Source organism: Cricetulus griseus, assembly GCF_003668045.3.
Source record: "Cricetulus griseus strain 17A/GY chromosome 1 unlocalized genomic scaffold, alternate assembly CriGri-PICRH-1.0 chr1_1, whole genome shotgun sequence".
Lineage (NCBI taxonomy): Eukaryota > Metazoa > Chordata > Mammalia > Rodentia > Cricetidae > Cricetulus > Cricetulus griseus.
In genome coordinates, this window is record NW_023276807.1 from 166,032,053 (window position 1) to 166,053,152 (window position 21,100).

Here is a 21,100-nt window from a genome sequence, read left to right on the forward strand (position 1 = left end):
GAAGACCTTGTGAACTAGCAAAGGTAAGATATTTTCATCATTCATTTCGTAAAGTAACTTTTGATATTTGAAAAATATGAAACATGTACATGTTACAAGGCATTGATCCTCAGAGGGAGGTGGGGAGAGCTAAGCTTGGAGGAGAACTGCTTTTCATTTTTGTTTTTGTGGTCAGTATCATAGTAGAAAATGATATGAAAATGGCATGTTAAGTCAAAGAAGCCAGGTATTCTCCTGGCAATGCTTCAATTAGATTTCTGTGTAATCACTACTGAAAGAGAAAGTTTAGCAAACGGGCTGATGCAAAAGTCCCCCTGGAGTTTAGCTTTAATTAATAAAGTTCTTTTATGTAGGTTTCTTAGCTTAAGGATCTGAACTTGTGTGGCAGGAGTTTCAAAACACGTAAACTAAACATCACTGAGCCTTGTTCATTTAGAGAACAATGGCAGTCGTTATGAATTGTGTGCGCAATTGAAAGACATCATCAAGATTGCTGGAATGAATCAAGTATATGATGACTTCAGGTAGTTGGGTAGTTGGCTATTCATGTTAGTAAAATGCTTGCAGGCAGCTAGACTTCGATAAATGTTGAGTGGGATTGCTTTTTAGAACATTTTCTAAGAGAGGACACTCAGGTGTACCATCAGACACGACTTTCTATCTTACTTCACTTGATCAATAGCTGGAGCATCTGCCCTCCACAACACAGAGTGGTCAGGCTGTGTGTTTCTTATGACATCTAGAAGATGCTACATGGAGTAAGCAAGCTGTCCTCGTCAACATTGATGACTCCTGGTTGTCTGAAATTTCTGTTTAACTGACACTCTTGGCAACTAGCCTACCTTAATCTTATTGATTAAAAGCATGTGAACAAGCAATTTTCTAAAGACTATTTAATCAGTTCACTGTTCACCAAATTGTGATGTGGACCAGGGTGTATAAGATGTCTAGAGTTTTTTCTGTAACCTATATTTGGGGCACTTCATGGTTATTCCACCATGGATGAAGGCATATAATGTTGAGTTGATAGCAATTGTCCTAGAGGCAATCACAATTACAGGAAAGATAGGGAAATTTTATTTGTTTATTTAGTTCTTTGAATTTTAATAGAATTTACATTCTGACCAAATTCCATTACCTAAAACAGTTCCTGGCCCATTGGTTGTTCTCACCAAATATTTCTCCATGGCTAATAAATACATATATTCTTAATTAGTATTCTCAAGGCTAACACCAAGAAGAAAATACACCTAAGCAATTTCCCACTGGTTTAAAAAGAGCCCATGATTTTCTACTCTTTGATTTCTTTCCTTTGGCCCATTCCTTCATTTCAGTTCACATCACAGAAGAGCTCTACCTTACAAATATATCAGCTTTGAGGAAATTCTAAAACAAGTTGCTTTACTTAACACAGAGTTTTGGACATAGTTGGAAACTAGCTCATAGTCCCTTTCCAGACTCTATTAGATTCTTTTCAACTCCAGGCTAACCATTCAAAGGGCTGGAAGTCTCTAGAACAGTGACTTCTTAGCTGATACTATTCAAGCCATGGCTATTGAGTTCCCTTACTTGGGGGCTCTTATAAATAACCACATATTGTGGCTCACTCCTTTAGTCCGAGCACTCCAGAGGCAGATACAGGTGGATCTCTGTGAGTTCGAGGCCAGCCTGGTCTACAGAGTGAGTTCTGGGACAGCCAAGGCTACACAGAGAAACCCTGTCTCAAAACCAAACCAAACCAAACCAAAACAAACCAAAACAAAACAAAACAAAAAACTATCAACCACATATTGAATGTAGAGATGCTATAATTAGGTATTGAAGGAGAGCTGTGGCTCTGAACTCATGATAAACAGACAGGCCTGTAGCTACCTTGGTAAGCAGGTATTCAGAATCTTCTACTCTTTCTTTGAGAGTAGCTAAAAAGTTGACAAAAGTTTGGAATTTTCATTTGGAAATATACTTCACAAAAACATCAACAGCACAGAAAAAAAAAAAAAAAACTTATTGAAGACCCAACATAGGCCTTAAGATTTGATTTTCTTCAATGGGTCTGTGTTCTCTGGGAGTCAATATCAGCTCTTCTGAGACCCTGCATTGTCTTGTTCTGGGCTCCCAGACTTCTATTTGGGAAATTACTGTTTTAGGTTGGGATGTAAATGGTGTTTCTAGAAGCCTGAGCAAGTTAGTGCATCTTCCTTATGCTAAACACCTCTCCACTCGGGAGGAACTTCAGCAAGGAGGCCACACCCTTCCTGGTTAAAACACACAACCTTTATTGGTTCAGAAGGAGTGCATATCACATCTCCATACTTTTGTTATTAGGTAATAGAGAAATTAGAGGAAATGCAAGGAACTCAGTAGTCGCTGGTGTTTTCTGGGATATTCGATAGAGTTATGAAGTTATAAATTGTAAAATCAGAATGGAGATTTGCATAGCTTTCCTTCACCTGTGAAGCCAAAGCTGTTTACATGCAGTTATTTTGAGAAAATTGCATTTGGGATTTTATTTTTTACTTTTTAAAAAGAATTAATCTACAAACTTAAAAAAGTGTTTTGATTGTAAGAAATGACATCTGTTGAATTAGACTTATTTTAGGTATAGCTGAACATTTTTACATGGTCTTCCCAGGTGTTATTAGATAAAGAACTTAAGTTAATATAGTATGCTAAAATATAATGAAGAAAGTATTTTTTAAGAAAATATTTTTAAATTCCCATCTTATACTAATGGATAGTTGTGAATCTATGGCTTAAATATCTTTTCACTTTATAACATGTACTTATATATAAAGAAAGAAACTAATGAATAGGGAGTCTGGATGAACTTGCAGAATATTTAAAAACACATGTAAGTCAATCAGGGTTTACTACCATAGGGGAATTTTTTCTCTTCAAAGTATTTTGATAGCTTTTAACATCAGCACTGGATAGGTCTATGTTGAGATAAAGAACAAATCATTTTTTAAGTCACTGGTTCACAGTGAAATGAAGTGCAGCTTGGTTTGGTCTGTTTCTCTCAGTGTGATTCACAAGTGTACCCCAAAGCCCCCAATCTTCTCCAGATCTGTCCTCGCTATGAATGACACCTAGAGAATTCAACATAATCATGTGTAATGTATGACTGAATGTATCACAGTAGACATTAAGAGCTTTCTGGGGCTGTAATATGAAGCCTGCCACAGCTCATGGCTTGAAGATCAAAACAAAAAAGTGCAAAACCAAGTTGTTTTTGTCTAGACTTTATTATATAGCTATAAAAATGACTGAGTGCGTGTGTGCATGCACGAGCACACACACATACACACATATGGGGGAGGGGAGAGAGGGGAGTGAGGTTGCTCTGTAACACTACACCACAGAATTATAATAAAGTATATTTATCTGGAAACTTCTCTACTCTCTTTTCTTTACCCATTTTCTGATTTATATCTTATGAGTTAATGAAGGCATATTCTAGGTGTCTTCTTTTGTCTTGGAGGACTGAGGTTTTCATTAACGTATGGAGGTGTAATTTATATAGCCCTTCCTCTGTTTGAAGTATACAGCTGAGTGGTTTTCTGTACATTCCCAGATGAGAACTTTTACCCTTTAAGGATATCTTCATCACCTACAAAAGACATCCGTACCTCAGAGTCAGCACATCTCAGCTCCCCATCTTTCCAAGCCCTGGAAACCATGAATCCGCTTTCTCTGTTTAAGGATTTGCACATCCTAGACACTATATAAATGAGTCATACAACTGTGGTCTTTACTACCTGTCTCCCTGTCAATCTGCACAATGCTGTTAAGACTCCTCACTTTGTAGCATATATCAGGGCTTTGTTCTATTTTATGGTCAAGTGCCATTCCATCATACAGATGCAGTGCGCATTCTCTACCCATTCATTCATCACAAGATGAACATATTTAAGAGGGTCATTTTTGATAGAAAAAAAGTAAAAATGAAAGCATCCTCTTTTCTGTATCATGAAGTGAAACATCCATCACTTTCATTATAGGTAGAGGAATCACATCAAATATGAAGACCGGTATCCTACTTATGTTCCTATGGGGGTTATCCTGTGCCCTCCCGGTAAGTATGATGCTAGAGATATTATCAGTGGCTATAAACCAGGTGGTTGTGTATGCTCAGTAAGATGAGAGTAATAGTCACTTGTTTAGGAAGCTGTTTTCTTTAAACATTGGTCAAGTTATTTCTTATTATGTTCACTTCCATTCATACATGTATGATTCTCAACTTCTACCTCATAGCAGTGGTCTTCAAAGTGTCACCCCTGAGTTGCAGAATCAATGTTGACTAGGCCTCTGTTAGAAATTCTCATTCTTGAATCCTATCTCAGATTCACTACCCAGATTCTCTAAGAATGGACACAGGAAGCTGAGTGTTAGCAAGGCACCCAGATGGTCCTGAGGTGGGCTAGAAGTCAACTATCACTGCTCCCCAGTATGTGAAGGGTTAGAAAATGCTGCCTTGAAAATTTCCCTGTGGGTTTATTGTGTTTATTCTTCTTTCTAGGTTGCCAGACATCAAAATACTGAATCTGAGAGCTCAGAAGAATGGCCGGTGGGTAGAAAACAAAACTCTTTGAAATGTTTTAATTTTAGTATGTGATTAGTATAACCTAGTTGACTCAATGGCAAATGATAAAAACTGGTGATAACTTAAGAGCATAAAAATACCTAAGCTGTAAGTAGTAAGAACGATGGCTCTTAGTTCGTATAAGAAAATAATTTTTCAATTCCTACATGGTGTAATTTGATGAGGAAACCATTCTTATAATGATGGATACCATGGCCCAGGGGGTGACTAACAATGAGCCAGCTGTTCTTGGGAGATCAAAACTTCAAGTCTGCAAACAAGAGCTGTCTGGAAGGCAAGGAGTGGAGAGCCCAGTAATGAGGAAAGAGGATGAAGAGATTGGAGTCCTTGTCATGATGGTGATGTTTCCTGAGTGCTGAACTCTCAGTCACTCCATAGTTGCCAACTGCCAGTCACTCAAGAAGCACCACCAGGCAGAGTTCTATTTTGGATAAAACCCAATTCTCATTTTCCTATTGGCATAATGAACTAGGCATGTTTTATTTCTACTGTATTCAGCAGAAATGGACGCTCTGGGATTAATGTAGTCTGTCCAGGTTATATGCTTAATAAACATTAGAGGTGGACCTAAAATTCATGACACTGTGACTGAAGGGTTGACATTTTTACTTCGAATGATAGATGCTCCCAACCCAAGAAGCCAGGGCCAGGAAGTCTGAAGTTCTAGAGACTGGCACTGCAGGTCAAGGTTAAACACGAACTCAGAGAGCTTTGTTCATTGCTTTGCTTCCTGTTGGCTTTTTCATAGGATGCAGTTTGGGTCCAATGCTCTCAATACAAAGTCAGAAGCCTGGAGTTGGGTCCTGCCCTGCCTAGGGCGAGGATAGACATTGCAGGATATACTGTGAACCTTTGTCCACACGCCAGTAGCAATGGTCCCCTTTATATTTAGTGTCTTGGACATGTTACATAGGACTTTTCTGTGTTTAAGGAAAAGGAGAAGAGCTGAGATGGCGGGGAAGGGGGACAGGGCAGAACTCGCTCACTGATTCTTAGGCTTCTTATGAGGCTGAGGAAAGTGAAAGAAATCACGACTATGACTGTTGTGGTTACATTTAACCTTTGCCTTCCATGTCATTGTCCTCTGTAGACTGCACAAAGGGTTTAATGGCTTTCTAAATTTAATTTGTCTATTCTTGAATTTTGTAAGGTGGAAGGAAATATTCAAAATGAGTTGTTTCTTTGGTCTATATCACACCGAATAGTACTAAAGATGTTCCCATGCAAATGGCTGAGTCCACTCTCATAGCCACCTCATAGTATCATGATACTTTTTAAATGTATGAATAAGGAAGGAACTGACAGTCAGTTGAAGAGAGCTGCCCATACTTTAGTATATGAGCAGTATTCTAATTACCCGAGCGTTAAGAGGCTCCTGGACACATAACTGTCAATGCCAACACCAGGATGGCTGCTTTTAAGGTCAAAAAACGAGGAAGCAGTGAGTTAACTGAGATGAACTCTGGATTCTGAGTCCCAGTGTTGTCCTATATTATATTTCCTTTGGTTGTAGGAGCAGCCAACTTCAGAGCAGACATAGTGGGCGAAGTGTCAGAAATACAGAAACCTCCCATGTCTATTTCAACATATCTCAGGTTATTACATACTTTTCCTCAGCTTTTAGACATTTTATCATAATATGAGCATATGATACATCCCCCTCAAATTTAAAAATCACCTGAAATTATTCTAAATATTTGCAGCAACATAACTACTTCCGAAGAATAACTGGCTTTCCTTCCTTTACACAGGGCGATTTGGCTCCATCACCACCACCACCCATGGTAAATATTTCACTTATTTTTGTCATAAGTGTCTCATGAAGTAACTTTAATACCCTCTCCCCTTTCACCATTCTGAAAGTAATAAATATAAATGTCAAGCTAGTGATTTGTATAATATTTTTCCTTGGGAATTACAAAGGAAAGTAAACATTTTTCTTTTCCCTTTCAGAACAGTGAGTCATCCGACGAGAGTAAAGTTAGCTCAGAGGAACAGGTAATTAAACAGGCTTCCTCAGCTTCTCCGGCTACTTAGGAATCGAAGGAAAATGATGGGAGATTAAATTACCTGGCAACAGTTCTAAATATAATGTTTTCTAACCATTGGTTATGCAGAATAAACAATCCCATAAAATAAAAAAGGAAAAATGAGAGAAGGAAATTCAAATGTGAACGTGCTGTTCATTCCATTTTTATCATTTGAGACATTGTGTCCCTAAATGCCCCTCTTAGTTAAAAAAGAAAAAGAAAAAAAGACAAAACAAGGGGAAGAAAAAACAAACCAACTAACACACACACACACTGCATACACTGATCATGTTAGATGAGTAATGACAAATAAAAACAACTGCTTTAGGGGTGCCTATCTCTTTAAGATAATCCCAACATGGTCCTGGGGGATAAGAAAGGCAGAAAGCTAATATCTTTTATTTAAAAGTATCTCGTGTGTGTGTGTGTGTGTGTGTGTGTGTGTGTGTGTGTGTGTGTGTGTTGTGTATTGGGGATGAAAGCCAGGGGCTCACACTTGGTAAGCAAGGGCTCTACCACTGAGTAATCTCCTTAGCTATGTCCTATCATTATGCACAAACGGTCCTGTGAGTACACCAGCAAATGCAGGAATGTGGTTCTTTCTGAAGTGCAGGCTCCCTTTGTACCCTACACAGGTCTAGGAGGTGAGTCATTAGCCTGCTTATCTTTATTTACTAAATATTCATCAGAGAACATTATAGAAATTCAAAACCATAGCATTTGGAAAAATGCCCCTTTCGAGGAGAATTTGTGATTTATTGACTCAGTATTCTCATTTCTCAAGGGAGGATAGAAACTACTGGTTGAGAAAGGTGTGATGTATAATTCTGATGGAGGGTAGGGTTGCAGCATTGAGGGTTATGCCATACAAAATAGAAAGTAGTTAGGTATGGTGGCTCATGCCTCTAATTCCAACATTCAAGTAGTTGAGGCAGGAGGATCATCGTAAGTCTAAGTCCAGCTTGGGCTACACAGTAAGTTTAAGGTCAGCATGGGTTACAGGATAAAAGAGTGTTGAGAGAGAGAGAGAGAGAGAGAGAGAGAGAGAGAGAGAGAGAGAGAGGATGGTGGAGACACACACACACACACACACACACACACACACACACACACGGGGCGGGGGGAGAATTCCCTTGAGTTTCAACCTGTTCTTCCTTCTCCTTCCTTTTCATTTAAGTTCTGATAGTGATTGGGACATATGATGGAAAAGCAGAAAGAGCCCATCTCTAGATAGCTTCTCTCTCCATCAGCTCCTGGACACTGACCATAGCTGTTTACCTCGATTTCAGACAAACGACAATCCCAGTGACAGCACTGAGTCTCAAGAGGATGTGGACTCTGACGGTGACCAGTATGCTCATAGACCCGCTGGCGGCCTCTCTAAGAGTGTGGGGACAGAAGCTGATAAGGAAGATGATGAAGATGACAGTGGAGATGACACCTTTGGTGACGAGGACAATGGTCCAGGGCCTGAATGGGGAGGACGCTCCAGACAGGACAGTGATGAGGACTCTGCAGACAACACACAATCCAGTGAAGACAGCACCTCACAAGAAAACAATGCCAAAGATACCCCCAGTGACAGCAGGGACCATGACAGTGAGGAGGAAGCAGACAGCCGACCTGAAGCAGGTGACTCCACTCTGGACAGTGAGAGTGAGGAACACTGGGTAGGAGGTGGCAGTGAGGGGGAGAGTAGCCATGGGGATGGCTCTGAGTTTGATGATGAAGGGATGCTGAGTGATGACCCTGAAAGCAGCAGGAGTGAGCAAGGACATTCCCGGATGAGCAGCGCTAGGATGAGGTCAAAAGAATCAAAAGGGGACCATGATCTCACAGGTACTCAGGATTCAGATGACAGCCAATCTGTGGAATTTTCAAGCAGCAAATCCTTTAGAAGGTCCCAGGTCTCTGAGGAAGACGACAGAGGTGAGCTTGTTGACACCAGTAGCAGGGAAACCCAGAGTGACTCCACAGAGGACACCACCTCCAAGGAGGAAAGCAGGAGCGAGTCTCAGGAGGACACCACCGAGAGTCAGTCCCAGGAAGACAGTACAGAGGGACAAGATCCTAGCAGCGAGTCCAGTGAAGAGGATGGGCCATCCCAGGAAAGCAGCAGTGAGTCTCAGGAAGGAGTGGCTGGTGAGTCCAGAGGTGACAACCCAGATAGCACAAGTCAGACAGGAGACCAGGAAGACAGTGAGTCCAGTGAGGAGAACAGCTTGAATTCGCTCTCCAGCTCAGAAAGTCAGTCTACAGAGGAGCAAGCTGACAGCGAGTCCAACGAGAGCCTCAGACTCTCAGAGGAAAGTCAGGAATCAGCCCAGGATGGGGACAGTTCCAGCCAGGAAGGCCTCCAGTCTCAGAGCACTTCAAGGGAGAGCAGGAGCCAGGAGAGCCAGTCTGAGCAGGACAGCCGTTCTGAGGAAGAGGGTGACAGTGACTCTCAGGACAGTAGCAGATCCAAAGATGATAGCAACTCTACAGAGAGCACTTCAAGCAGTGAGGAAGACAGCCACCCCCAAAACATGGAGGCTGAGAGTAGGAAACTAACAGTTGACGCTTATCACAACAAACCCATCGGGGACCAAGATGACAACGATTGCCAAGATGGCTACTAACATTAGCCTTGTCTAGCAGATGGCTCTCACAGGAGAGGTTCTTAGGGGCCTAAGAGTAGGGAGTTCACTACAACTATAACTTATTGATGTTTTGATTAGACGTAAAACCAGGGCCATTTCTTTCCATGAGAAATTGTTCAAAGCTATACTGTTTTCTAGGGAGCCACCCACTCCCTAGAAGTTTAAGTAAATATGGCATGATGTAAGAACAGGCGCAGTGAAAGTACACTGTAGCTTCATAGGTGAAAGTGCCCTGACTCACTAACCCAACAATTATTGGGGTTCTGTTAAGTACCAGGCACAGTCCTAGGTGCTGGGGATGGGAGGGTGCTTCAGGCTCACTTTTGTTTCTGAGGAGCAAACATTTAATGAAAACACCAAAGGGTACTGATGAAGGGAGCCCACGCCATGGCGGAGGGATGCATAGAATGTACAGATTCACAGAAGGGTGGGGACCAACTTTGCTTTGGAGAGTTAGAGGGTTTCACAGCAGGAAATTGGGAGTTGGAGGGTTATCTAGAATTTCTCAATTGAAGACAATATAATTCTATTTATTCTTGAGATAAATGGCATTAAATCTTATACAGTTAAATGTTCAGTTTGTAAAAGCATTCTCAAATGATGGCACAATGGGAAATCTTGGATAAACATTTTTTTCCCAATTCATTTACTGCATCAGTGTGTTTGTGGGCCTTCTGTAAACACTGCCTTATTGATGATGATATGGGTAATTTGGTGGGGTGGGGAGGCGGGAGAAAAAATAATTTTAACAAGGATATATAGCTTCATTTTTTCCAAACTATCCCCTGAGTCTTTTACATGTGTTGAACATAGCAAAATTCTGTACATAGGACTCGACTGTTTTTTTGTTTTTGTTTTTTTGTATTTTTTTCTCGAGTGCTATTGAAGTGTTACCTCATGAAAAATTCTTTGTTTTGTAATAAAGATAATAATACCCAGAGGAATTGTGCACTTATTTGTTACAGTGCCTTTGATTATTGGGATGTATTCATGGTAGACAATCCTTTCTTTGAAACATTTCCAATTATTTTGTTTTATGTGATTAAGATAAAAATATTTTCTTAAATCACTTCATGAAAAATTTCCTTGTAACTAAGGTAGCAGTGTGAAGTTGAAGAGGGCCAGAGAGACAGTTTATTGGTTAAGAGCTTATCAGGCTCCTGTAGAAGACCCAAATTTGGATCCCAGCACCCACCCTTGGTGGCTCACAACTGCCTGCAACTCCATCTCCAGTGTGGTGCTTTCATGCCTCTAACCTCCAAGCACCTCTGCACTCATGGGCACATACCCCTCACCCCACACCCACATACACATAACTAAAACTAAAAATACATGTTTTGATAGTCCATTAAATACACCTGCTATATAGATAAGGAGGAGTGATTCTATTCTTAGCTTTGGTATGAGGCCACATCAGAAACTTGTGATGTTTGAGATCAGTATTAGTTCTTACTATTCTTTCAAATGCTCATCTGCGTATTCTAGAAGGTGCAGGAAAACAAAATCCTTAAGCATTTGTGTCTGGGAGGGGAGCAATTTCACCTCAGCACTTCCTGCTTGCCTCTGTGTTTACCTTCCAATTTCCCCACCATTGTATTAAGGGAATCCAGACTTTGGTCTGATCCCCCTTATCTGTCCCTCTCAAGATCAAAGCTGTGTTCCCTTGAGGGTATATACATTCATGTGTATGCACATCTAAATATACATGCATGTTCTCTAACCCTTCCCTTTGAGATTACAATTCAGTGGGTCTGGAGTATGACCTGGAATCATTCTGCTATAGCCCACCCATGCTTGTATGTCTGGGTTCTAGGTTCTTCATAGTGATTTTCAGGGTTCCTGAAAGCTCTCAGCTCCTTCAGAGATAATTGTCCAAATTTTGGGCCTCTTAGGTGCCTGAGGCATAGGTGACAGTATTTTGGAAATTCATCAAAACAGTTTAATATTTATACACACACACACACACACACACACACACACACACACAGAGAGAGAGAGAGAGAGAGAGAGAGAGAGAGAGAGAGAGAGAATGTGTCTGTCTGTCTCTCTCTCTGTCTCTCTCTGTATACATATATTGTAAGACCCCCAGAAGCTCAGGCCTCCAGGATCTCAGCCCAGGACCTCGGTCACCCCAATCACCAGGCAGATTCGAAAGCTTGATGCAAACTGCATGAGGCTTTATTGTTGTTTAACGAGCTAACTCCATGTTAGCTCGGGCCTTCCATCCATCCACCATGGCGGATGGCTAGGGAAGACAGCTCGAAGCGTCTGCATAGAGATCTTATAGTGCAACGTAAGGGGAATGTCTAGGGGTATGCACAGGCTCAGGATTGGTGTGCCTCCAGGCTTGGAGAGTTTGCCCTGTGTTGATTGGTCAACTGGTTGTTATGGCCCATAGGCCTTCCCAGGGTGGTTGCTATGCTCTGCGAGTCACTGCTGTGCACTTGTCTGTAAAGCACACCCAGAGCTGTAAAGCATAGCACCACCAATTAACTTCTGATTGGTTCCTTGCCATGAGGCAGGCATCTGACCTCTTAGTGACTAAGACAAGGTCAGACAAGCAGGTGTTCGGCTGTTATGGCTGCTGAAAGGGGCAAGCATCTGACCTTAGTCACCAAGACAAGGTCAGGCAAGTGCGTGTCTGGCTGTTATAGCTGCCGAAATGGGGAGCTGGTCCCTTCAATACACACACACACACACACACACACACACACACACACACACACACACAGAGTATAAGGGTAAAACATGCATCTGTATAGGCAGAGAACATGTGAATGTATTTGTAATTGCATAATATTCTATTGCTTAACTCAAATATTGAGTATCTTTATTTACTAGCTGAAGATTGTTAGACCCCCCAGAAAACTCAGGTATCCGGGGTCCCAGGCCATGACAGCGGTCACCCCAATCACCAGGCAGATTCGAGAGCTTGCTGCAAACTGCATGAGGCTTTATTGTAATTTAACCAGCTAACCCCAAGTTAGCTCGGGTCTTTTGTCCACTCACCATGGCAGACGGCTACAAAAGACAGTTTGAACTGGCTGCCGAGAGATCTTGTAGGGCAGCATAAGGGGAGTGTCTAGGGGTATGCACAGGCTCACGATTGGTGTGCCTCCAGGCTTGGAGGGCTTGCCCTGTGTTGATTGGTCAACTGGTTGTTATGGCCCATAGGCCTTCCCAGGGTGGTTGCTATGCTCTGCGAGTCATTGCTGTGCACTTGTCTGTAAAGCACACCCAGAGCCGTAAAGCATAGCACCACCAGCTAACTTCTGATTGGTTCCTTGTCACGAGGCAGGCACCTAACCTCTAGTGACTAAGACAAGGTCATATCGAGCACATGTTACTGTCATGGCTGCCAAAATGGAGAGCTGGTCCCTTCAAAGATAAAAGTATTTATTGGTCTTTAAAATTATTGTGCCTTACTAGCTTTTAATTTTACTTATTATTCAATATTATTTAGATGTAATTGATTTCAGACTGAATTATCAACGTGATATCAAAAAATACACAAAATTTAGTTAAAAATCAACAAAACACTGGCCTTTGAAAATTCGGGCAATGAAGAGATCCCTTAGGATGTAATCCAGTCGGTAGGAAGTTACAGTTTCATGGCCTGATACCATTTGGTAAATTACTAAATCAAGAACTGCAATTATTTGTCAGAACTTTAAATTGAGATCTGGATAATTCATGCTCAGCTCATAGATCTTGCTGTTATGAATGAATGTGCCATGACCCGGCTTGTATCAGTCCCACGCTACAGAGGCTATTCTACTCCAGACTGATGGCCTTGGGGGCTGTGATCAGAGCCATCTGAACAGCCATGGATCCTTCCTTGAGTGAGGGTTGGTGGACCTGGAATCTCCTAGCTACCCAACAGCGATTAAGACCAGACACAGGCATCTTGTCATCTTAGGAGGGCTTTCAGTCCATGCTGGAAACTGGAGGCTTCGGTTTATTCTAGCATCCTCCTAAATTGCTTTCTAACAGTCAGGGTGACTGCTGAGAGCATCTACTATCAAGTCATTCTTTTAAACCTAGCAGCATACCTAAAAACAGTCTCTAGGCATGTAGACAAAGCCCTCAGCACAGGTGCAGCACATTAAGAGCCTGGGCCTGTTTGAATGCAAACTAGGAGATGTTCTCTACTGAGGCCATGCCATCCAGCAGCAATTAGCCATCATTTGCAAGACAGTGGGGGTCTAGGCTCCAGAAAAATGGATCGGAGATTTGGACCCCCCAGAAGCATTATAATAGATAATTTTTAGTCCCTGACATGAATGTGGGAAAAATGAGATGAGGCTGTAAACAACTCACTTCTAGCTCATTGTACATATCTTATGATGGTGGTTCCCAGACTCTCCTCCCCTCACCTCCCTACCCCCCACCCAGGCTTTTAAAAAAAAGTTCCATTCTAAAGCTCCATTCTAAAAGTTCTGGGGTTAGAATCACTCTGGGGGTAGTTTTGGGTTCAATAGTGCTTTAAAGAACCAGGTGACTGTAAAATGTAGCCAGCATAGAGAGCTTGTGCTATCCTATGATAGTCAACCTGGAACCCTTTGACTATTCTTAGGCCTGTGTACAGGTGAAGAAAAAACAGTAAACAAATGATAACCCTATTTCATTTGATGGATTGGACACCCCCTGCCCGGCCCCCAGCTTCACAGGCATGCTCAATTTCTCTGGCAAGAAGTTAACAGGTAACAGGTGCATCATTTTAGCATCTGGCACACGCACCCCATTAGCTCCTGGATGATAACAACTAAGACACAGCCAGTCATCAGAAACCAAACAACAAAACAAACAAGGATGCTTTCCTTTTTGAGAAACTGCCTATCACAGGTTTAGATAAAGCAGGACTTGTCTGAGTTTTCCTCTCCCGGTTTTTCTATCATCATTGGCTTCATTGTCAAGTCAGGATTTACATATACAAGGTTTCCCTCTGCCTTTGTGGCATGATACACCAGAAATAAGCCACAGCTCTAGATGCATCTTCAGATTAGTGGACCCATGGATAGAAAGCCTGGCTGCCTTTGGCACGTATCATGACTACTATTTGAGCTAACTGAATATATATGAAGTGACTGCTCAGAGGCCATATTGTGCAGCTGACACAAAGGGAATACTGCCACTCTCTTGTGTAACACAATCTGGCATTTATAAACTGTAAGCCTGGAGACCTGCTGGAAGTTCTCTGTGGGGAAGAAGGCTCTGTGAGCACAGGAAGGTGAACCAGGTCTCACTATCACTGTATAGTTGCACCTGTCTCCTTCCTTCCGTGGGCTCTGCTTTACCCCCATCTTGGCCAGCAGTACTATGTAGGTTTATATTCTTCTGTGCTTTGAGAAGGCAGTGGTGCAAGTAAGGAATGTGATTAGTGTTCAAATGAATCACTCGAGTCCTCAAAGTTTTCCTAGCTCTTTCCTGTGTAAGGCCCAAGGAAGGCAAATCACTCTCTTCAACCTTCCCTGCTCCGGCCTTACCAAGGGAAAAGATTGGTAGAAACAAGTCATCTGGAGGGATGAGAAAGTTCTAGAGCAACAGAGAGTGAAAATAGGCAGAGGAAGAAACAGAAGCCCATGCTGATGTTAGACCCCCAGAAAACTCAAGTATCCGGGGTCCCAGGCCACGTTCTCGGTCACCCCAATCACCAGGCGGATTCGAGAGCTTGCTGCAAACTGCACAAGGCTTTATTGTAATTTAACAAGCTAACCCCATGTTAGCTCGGGTCTTTCACCCACCCACCATGGCGAATGGCTAGCTAAGGACGGCTCTTAGGGGCTCCCGAGAGATCTTATAGGACAGCGTAAGGGCAGTGTCTAGGGGTACCCAAGGCTCAGGATTGGTGTGCCTCCAGGCTTGGAGGGCTTGCCCTGTGTTGATTGGTCAACTGGTTGTTATGGCCCATAGGCCTTCCCAGGGTGGTTGCTATGCTCTTCGAGTCATTGCTGTGCGCTTGTCTGTAAAGCACACCCAGAGTTGTAAAGCATAGCGCCACCAGCTAACTTCTGATTGGTTCCTTGTCACGAGGCAGGCATCTGACTTTCTAGTGACTAACTTCTGATGGGCATCTGACCTCTAAGTGACCAAGGCAAGTTTATGGCAAGCACGTGTTCGGCTGTTATGGCTGCTGAAAGGGGAGCAGGTCACTTCACTTAGACCCCCTTGTTCTTGAGAATGGGATTCCACTTGGGTTGATAATTGTTTTTCAAGGGGAACAGTGAAGAGCTATTTCCACCATTTTCTTGACACTGTGTGCCGTTAAGGGGCACTGTTGAGTTTCTCTCTGGGAGCAGAGTGGGCTTGCTTTGCTTTTCAAACATTAGGGGACTATCAAGGGAACCACAGAGGACATAGCGTACTCATCCTGGCCCAGAAGGTCGATGACAGGATTTACTCATCGGCAGACAGTTTGTTCTCTTAGCCATGTTCTGCAATCATGTGCATTTCCAGTAAGTCACAGTCAGAGTCATTTTCATCTGCTTATCAATATCCGGATCTTTTGGTGTTTTATAAGTTTCACATCATCACAAGAATTATCTATATATTGTTCTTTTTTTTCTTAATAACAGTGATGAGGAAGCAAATAGCTTTGTGCTAATATCATGTTGCTATTTACCTAAGATGACCTCTTCTGAGTTAATTAATTAATTAATTAAGCAGAGCATCCTCTACCAAAAGTCTGCCACAATGCCCTGCCAGTTACTCTCCCAGGCAGTCTGAATGGAGAAGCAAGCACACAGGTTCTGGAGTCTATTCTACTGCAAAGTGCATTTCACTAGGCTAGATTTCTTGACTTACTGCTGGCAGCTTGGTGGCACCATCTGAGAGTACAGCCTTCCCAGAGTTCAATGTAGACAGAATTTAATAATACCATTGTGATTTAACAGACGAACATTATCATTCCATGTAGACAGTTACAATTTAACAATTCCATGATGATTTAGAAGATGAACATTATCATTATATGTAACGGGAACCCCCCTCTTCCTCTTTCCTCCCTCCCTCCCTCCCTCTCCCTGGCTGGTTTCAGTTTACTGTTCACTGTGTAGCTCAGACTGGCCTCCAGTTTTTATTCTTCTTAGACTGCTGAGAACCGGGATTACCTATGTATGTCACTATATCCAAATATGCATTTCTTTTTCTTTCTTTTAAATAGGATTCTTGAGAAATTTTCTTCAGAAAATCCTGAAACTAAGTAACATTTGAATGAAAATGATCAAGTGTTGTAATTTCTACAAGCTCCAGCAGATGGCAGCATTGATTGCTGTTGTAGCTCATGAGCACCAGGAGGTGAATGGGATCCACGTTGGCCAGGAGGATGGGTCAGAGTTGGGCAGTTCTTACATCAGAAGGTCCTGTTCCCTTATGTGCCATCAATAACTTTATAAGCTACTTATTATATCGACCTAACTTTATAGTTTTTAAACAACCACTCCTGCACAGGTCTTGTGCCTGCTGTCACAGCCTTTGTGTGTTCAGACGTGCATCAGAGCTCTGGTGTCAGGAGGACACCGTTTCCTGGCGATCACTCATCACCTCTGGCTCTTATGGTCTTTCTGCTTCCTCTTCTACATATGCTGTATGAGACAAAATCAATAAAAACAAGTTTAAAAAACAAAACAACAGTCACCCCACATTACCTCTCCTTTAAACTGTCCATTTAACTATGGAAAAGTCTTTCCCCCCCCTTAAACTAAAAAATTCAAGTGTTTTCATCTACTGATTCCAATTTGCCTGACTGTCAGTAGATGAGGAGTTAAGAATATACTGTCCCTAAATTTGTCACTCATTATAAAACATTAACTCTTTGGAGATTATGGTCACTCTTCCTTCTCATGTTTCTTGGGAGCAAAAGGTAAACTTCACATGTGAAAGATGCCCTCCCCACACCAAAATAAAAGGGTAGTTCTTATCACCAATGAGGGGAGCGGAGGCTGAGAAACAGGAGCAAACGTCATTTGACTTTAGCCTCACATTTGTTGTCATCTCTCCTTCCAACGAACTACACCCTCCTCAAGCCCCCTTCGCCTTGTTCTGTCTCCACAGTGTTCTTCTCAGTGCAATGCAGAGTCTGCATCCAATTCTGGGTCTTCACTTCCCTGATAAGGTTCTCAGGTGTTTCTGAAGAACCTACGTGTAGAGATGAAGCTTTGTCTCCCCCCCCCCCGCCGCACACCCCCAGAGGCATACATACACCAACAAAACAGGAAGCAATAAGCCCAGCTGGGAGATTCCCATGGTGCATCAGTTATGACTATTTAAATGACTGGAGGAATTAAAAAACGGAAATTATCCTAAGGAAACAGAGGATTGAAATGCAGAAGGCCCAAGGAGGGATATGGTGGCCCAGATGGCTGCCTCCCACCCCTGCCTTATCTCTGTCCTTTGTATGTTACTTTCCTCTTCTTCAAAGACAGTTGTTCTCTCCCTTTGTTAACACACATGGGGAGAAGTATGACTACCGATAATCCAAACCCAACATTTCCATCACATAGATGATTTTCTTTTTGTCAGAACTAGGGAAAGATTTCACCTTGCCTAGTTTGGACCTATCCAATGTTATCAGTGGAACAAGATCCAGTCATTTAAAGTGAATGTCACCTAGTATACAGTCAGAAGCAGGCAGTTTCCAGAAGATGTGAGATGGGGATGCACAGAGCCAAGAATGTGTCTAATACACAGAGACCTAGACAAAAAGTCATAGCATGTGTTGCCTTTGTGATGTGGTGTCATGATATATGGTGTAATGCCAACACAGTGTCATGGTGATATGGTGTCATGTATAGTGTTATGGTGTGACTGTGATAAGGTGATTGGAGATATGGTACCATGGTGCATACTGTCATGGTGATATGGTTCAAAGGATATATGTGGTGACATTGAGATATGGTGCCATGGCATATGGTGTCATGGTGACACGGTTCCATGGTGATATGTTTCAATGGAGATATGGTGCCAAGGTGTCCTGATGATGTGGTGCCATGATGATATTTTGCCATGACATGTTGCCATGGTGATGTACAGAGCCCTTCCTCGACCCTTTAGTTGTGTCCTCGGGGTTAGGAAGTTTCTCCAGCTGCCCTCAACACATTAGCTGATGCTACAGTCACCTCACAGTTCAGGTGGGATGGGATGTGAGTCCCTGCAGGTTGCTGCCTCAAAGTCACCTTCAGCTTCTTGATGGATGGCCCTCTGCATGAGCTACCAAGAGAAGACGAGCAGTATGGAAGAGTCCCCATAACCTAGCCTCAGGAGGGACTTCCCATCTCTTTCGCTCTCTAAAAGTACACTACATGTGTGCTTGGTGCCCACAGGAGTGAGAAGAGCACACAACTGGAGTTAAGAATAGTTTTACACTGATATATGGGTGCTGGCAGCCAAGTCCTTGTCCACTGCAAGAGCAGGAAGTGCTCTTAACCATGGGGCTGTCTTTTCATACCCAAAGAATAGTATTTTTACTGAGTACGTCTGGGGATGTTACAGCCAATAGTTAGAGGACATGGCAGTCATTACTTTATCTACTATAAACAATGTTGTGGAGCACACAAGCTCTTGCATCTTTCTTATGTTGATTTATAGAGAAATTGTTATGAGCTCTCACGACCAGGAAGGGTGTGTCTCATAAGTAGCTGATTTATTCTAAACTCACACACCCTGTGAATTACAGGTAATGTTTCTCTCTTTTCTCACCTAACACAGGGCTCAAACACATGCCTGTGGCTGCCAGCTTTTGTGTGTGAATAGTAACTCAGACATGCTACACTTTGGACATGTTGATGTCCTAACTATCTCCCTTGGTTTTCTTTTATTTTCTTGCCCTTACTTCCCCTCCACTCAGATTTGCTCATCTATTTAGTTTCTCCTACTTTGTGTGTTTTTTGCAAGCTACCTTGACTCCTTTTATAGCAAAGAGCCATGTTTTTCACAAGCTCTCACAAGACACACAGTACCAGTTAGATGGCTGTGACACTGTGAACATCTTGGTGGTGAGTTGCACTTTGAGGACACTGAGGGTAACAACATAGGGCAGCCCTTTCCATCTTATGGACATCCACTATTACCATGTGAGATGCTTCATAGCAACCTGTTCTTAAGTTTTGGGGCTGCTGTGATTTATAAAGAAAATAACCATAACAAAGATTCCATATTCTGGATGCATCCTTAGCAGACCACTAGCTTCCACCAACCCCAAAGCTAAGAATGTCAACAAAGGCCATCTGAAACCTACAACAATGTTCCTTGCTTTGCTAAACAACACCCACGAGTGGTCCTGACCAATGTATTTGGTATATGCCTTGATTTATAACTCTTTTGTTCTGTAACTATAAAAAGCCCATGAAATCATTTCCACATTAGGGCATGTTATTCGGGACAACCTAAATCCATGTCCACAGGCCAAGATCACCTGTCTTATTTCCTTTGAGGTAAAAGCTGTGTTTTGTATCAGTAGCTCTCGATCTCACCACAGCATCCAAAGCACAATCCACGTTTACCACAGGAGTCATTGGAGTGGGCACCAGGTTCCAACAGACCTTTGTGAGTGGCTTGGTGAGTTTTTCCTGGGCCTGGGTCACTCCTCTGGTTTGGGAAGGGTCTGGTTTACTCTGAGCTGGTTGTGGGAGATCCTTTTGCTTGTCAGAACAGTACATCAGAGCACATTCCTGATTTTGTTTTCAAAACATTCGCTTGCTTGCACCCAGTCTTTGCCATCATTCCTCCAGTATCTAACCCTGTCTCTCTTTCCATGGTCTCTCCGGCTTCCTGTTAATCTGTGCCTCTTCATTTGGGGATTCCTTGAGTTTTTGATCATAAAGACATTGAAGGTAAGAGGCTCATGTTCCTTCCAGCCCATGTGTGTGTGTGGCGGGGGGGGGTGCAGGGGGTTAAATAATAAAGATTCTTTTCCAGTTTGATGATGGCTCTGGGATGCAATTCGAGTTAACCTATCCTTTAATAATACCTGACATCTATCCTTTGGTGATGCCTGACACCCATCCTTTAGTGATGTCCAACACCCATCCTTTAGTGATGCCTGACACCTATCCTTTAGTGATGCATGACACCACAGTGGGTGAAGGTAAGGTAGAAATCTCACAACAATCCACAGAGCAAAGGAAATCCCTGACTTCAGAGGAGGTGGGTCTCTGAGCAGGCAGCACTGGGCAGAAGGTCGAGCTATTGCTATGAAATCAAACTGAAATAATCCCTTAAAATGAAAAGGTAATATAAGTTATTGCAAACACTCCCAGAATTTATAAAATATTTCACAGGACAAAAGTAACTGTAGACAGAATAAAAAAATAAAATAAAATAAAATAAAAACCAAGCAAGCAAGCAAACAAACAACAAGCATTCTGGTTAAGGAGAGTGAGCCAGAGCACTCTTGGTTGGTGACAGTGGCTGCTTTCCATGTCTGCCACCATGGTTTCTCTAGGCCATACTGTGTTCTTGATTATCTTAACTTTAGATGCAGTACTCCTATTGTATGTCGCATGGTAGGTGTTGTCAAGTCCAGAGGAAAAAAGCAAATCAGAACTAGATCCCAATAGCTACTAATAGTGATAAGATTTGAAGATATATTTTTATTTATTTCTAATCTAATTCCCTGTTTCCTTGACATCGTAGTTCACAGCATTTCAATCCTTAAATTTAATTGAACATTTCTTTCTTTCTTTTTTTCTTTCTTCTCTCTTCCCTCCCTCCCTCCCTCCCTCCCTCCCTTCTTCTTTCTTTCTTTCTTTCTTTCTTTCTTTCTTTCTTTCTTTTTTTCTTTCTTTCTTTTTTCCCTTGAGACAGGGCTTCACTGTGTAGCCCTGGCT

The 21,100-nt window shown here is 42.3% G+C and overlaps 1 protein-coding gene across 3 annotated transcripts; it reads left to right on the plus strand.

Moving 5' to 3' along the window:
- Nucleotides 1-4,021: 4,021 nt before the first annotated feature.
- Dmp1 (dentin matrix acidic phosphoprotein 1) lies at nt 4,022-9,254 on the plus strand. 3 transcript variants are annotated; one of them, XM_035452154.1, is made up of 5 exons: nt 4,022-4,075; nt 4,520-4,567; nt 6,355-6,387; nt 6,527-6,601; nt 7,923-9,254. In XM_035452154.1, the coding sequence occupies exons 1-5, from the start codon at nt 4,022-4,024 to the stop codon at nt 9,252-9,254; spliced, it is 1,542 nt and encodes a 513-aa protein (XP_035308045.1). The 3 variants fall into 3 exon arrangements, with proteins under 3 accessions (XP_035308045.1, XP_035308046.1, XP_035308047.1); XM_035452155.1 differs by having other exon boundaries at nt 6,557-6,601; XM_035452156.1 differs by lacking the exon at nt 6,527-6,601.
- Nucleotides 9,255-21,100: the final 11,846 nt, after the last annotated feature.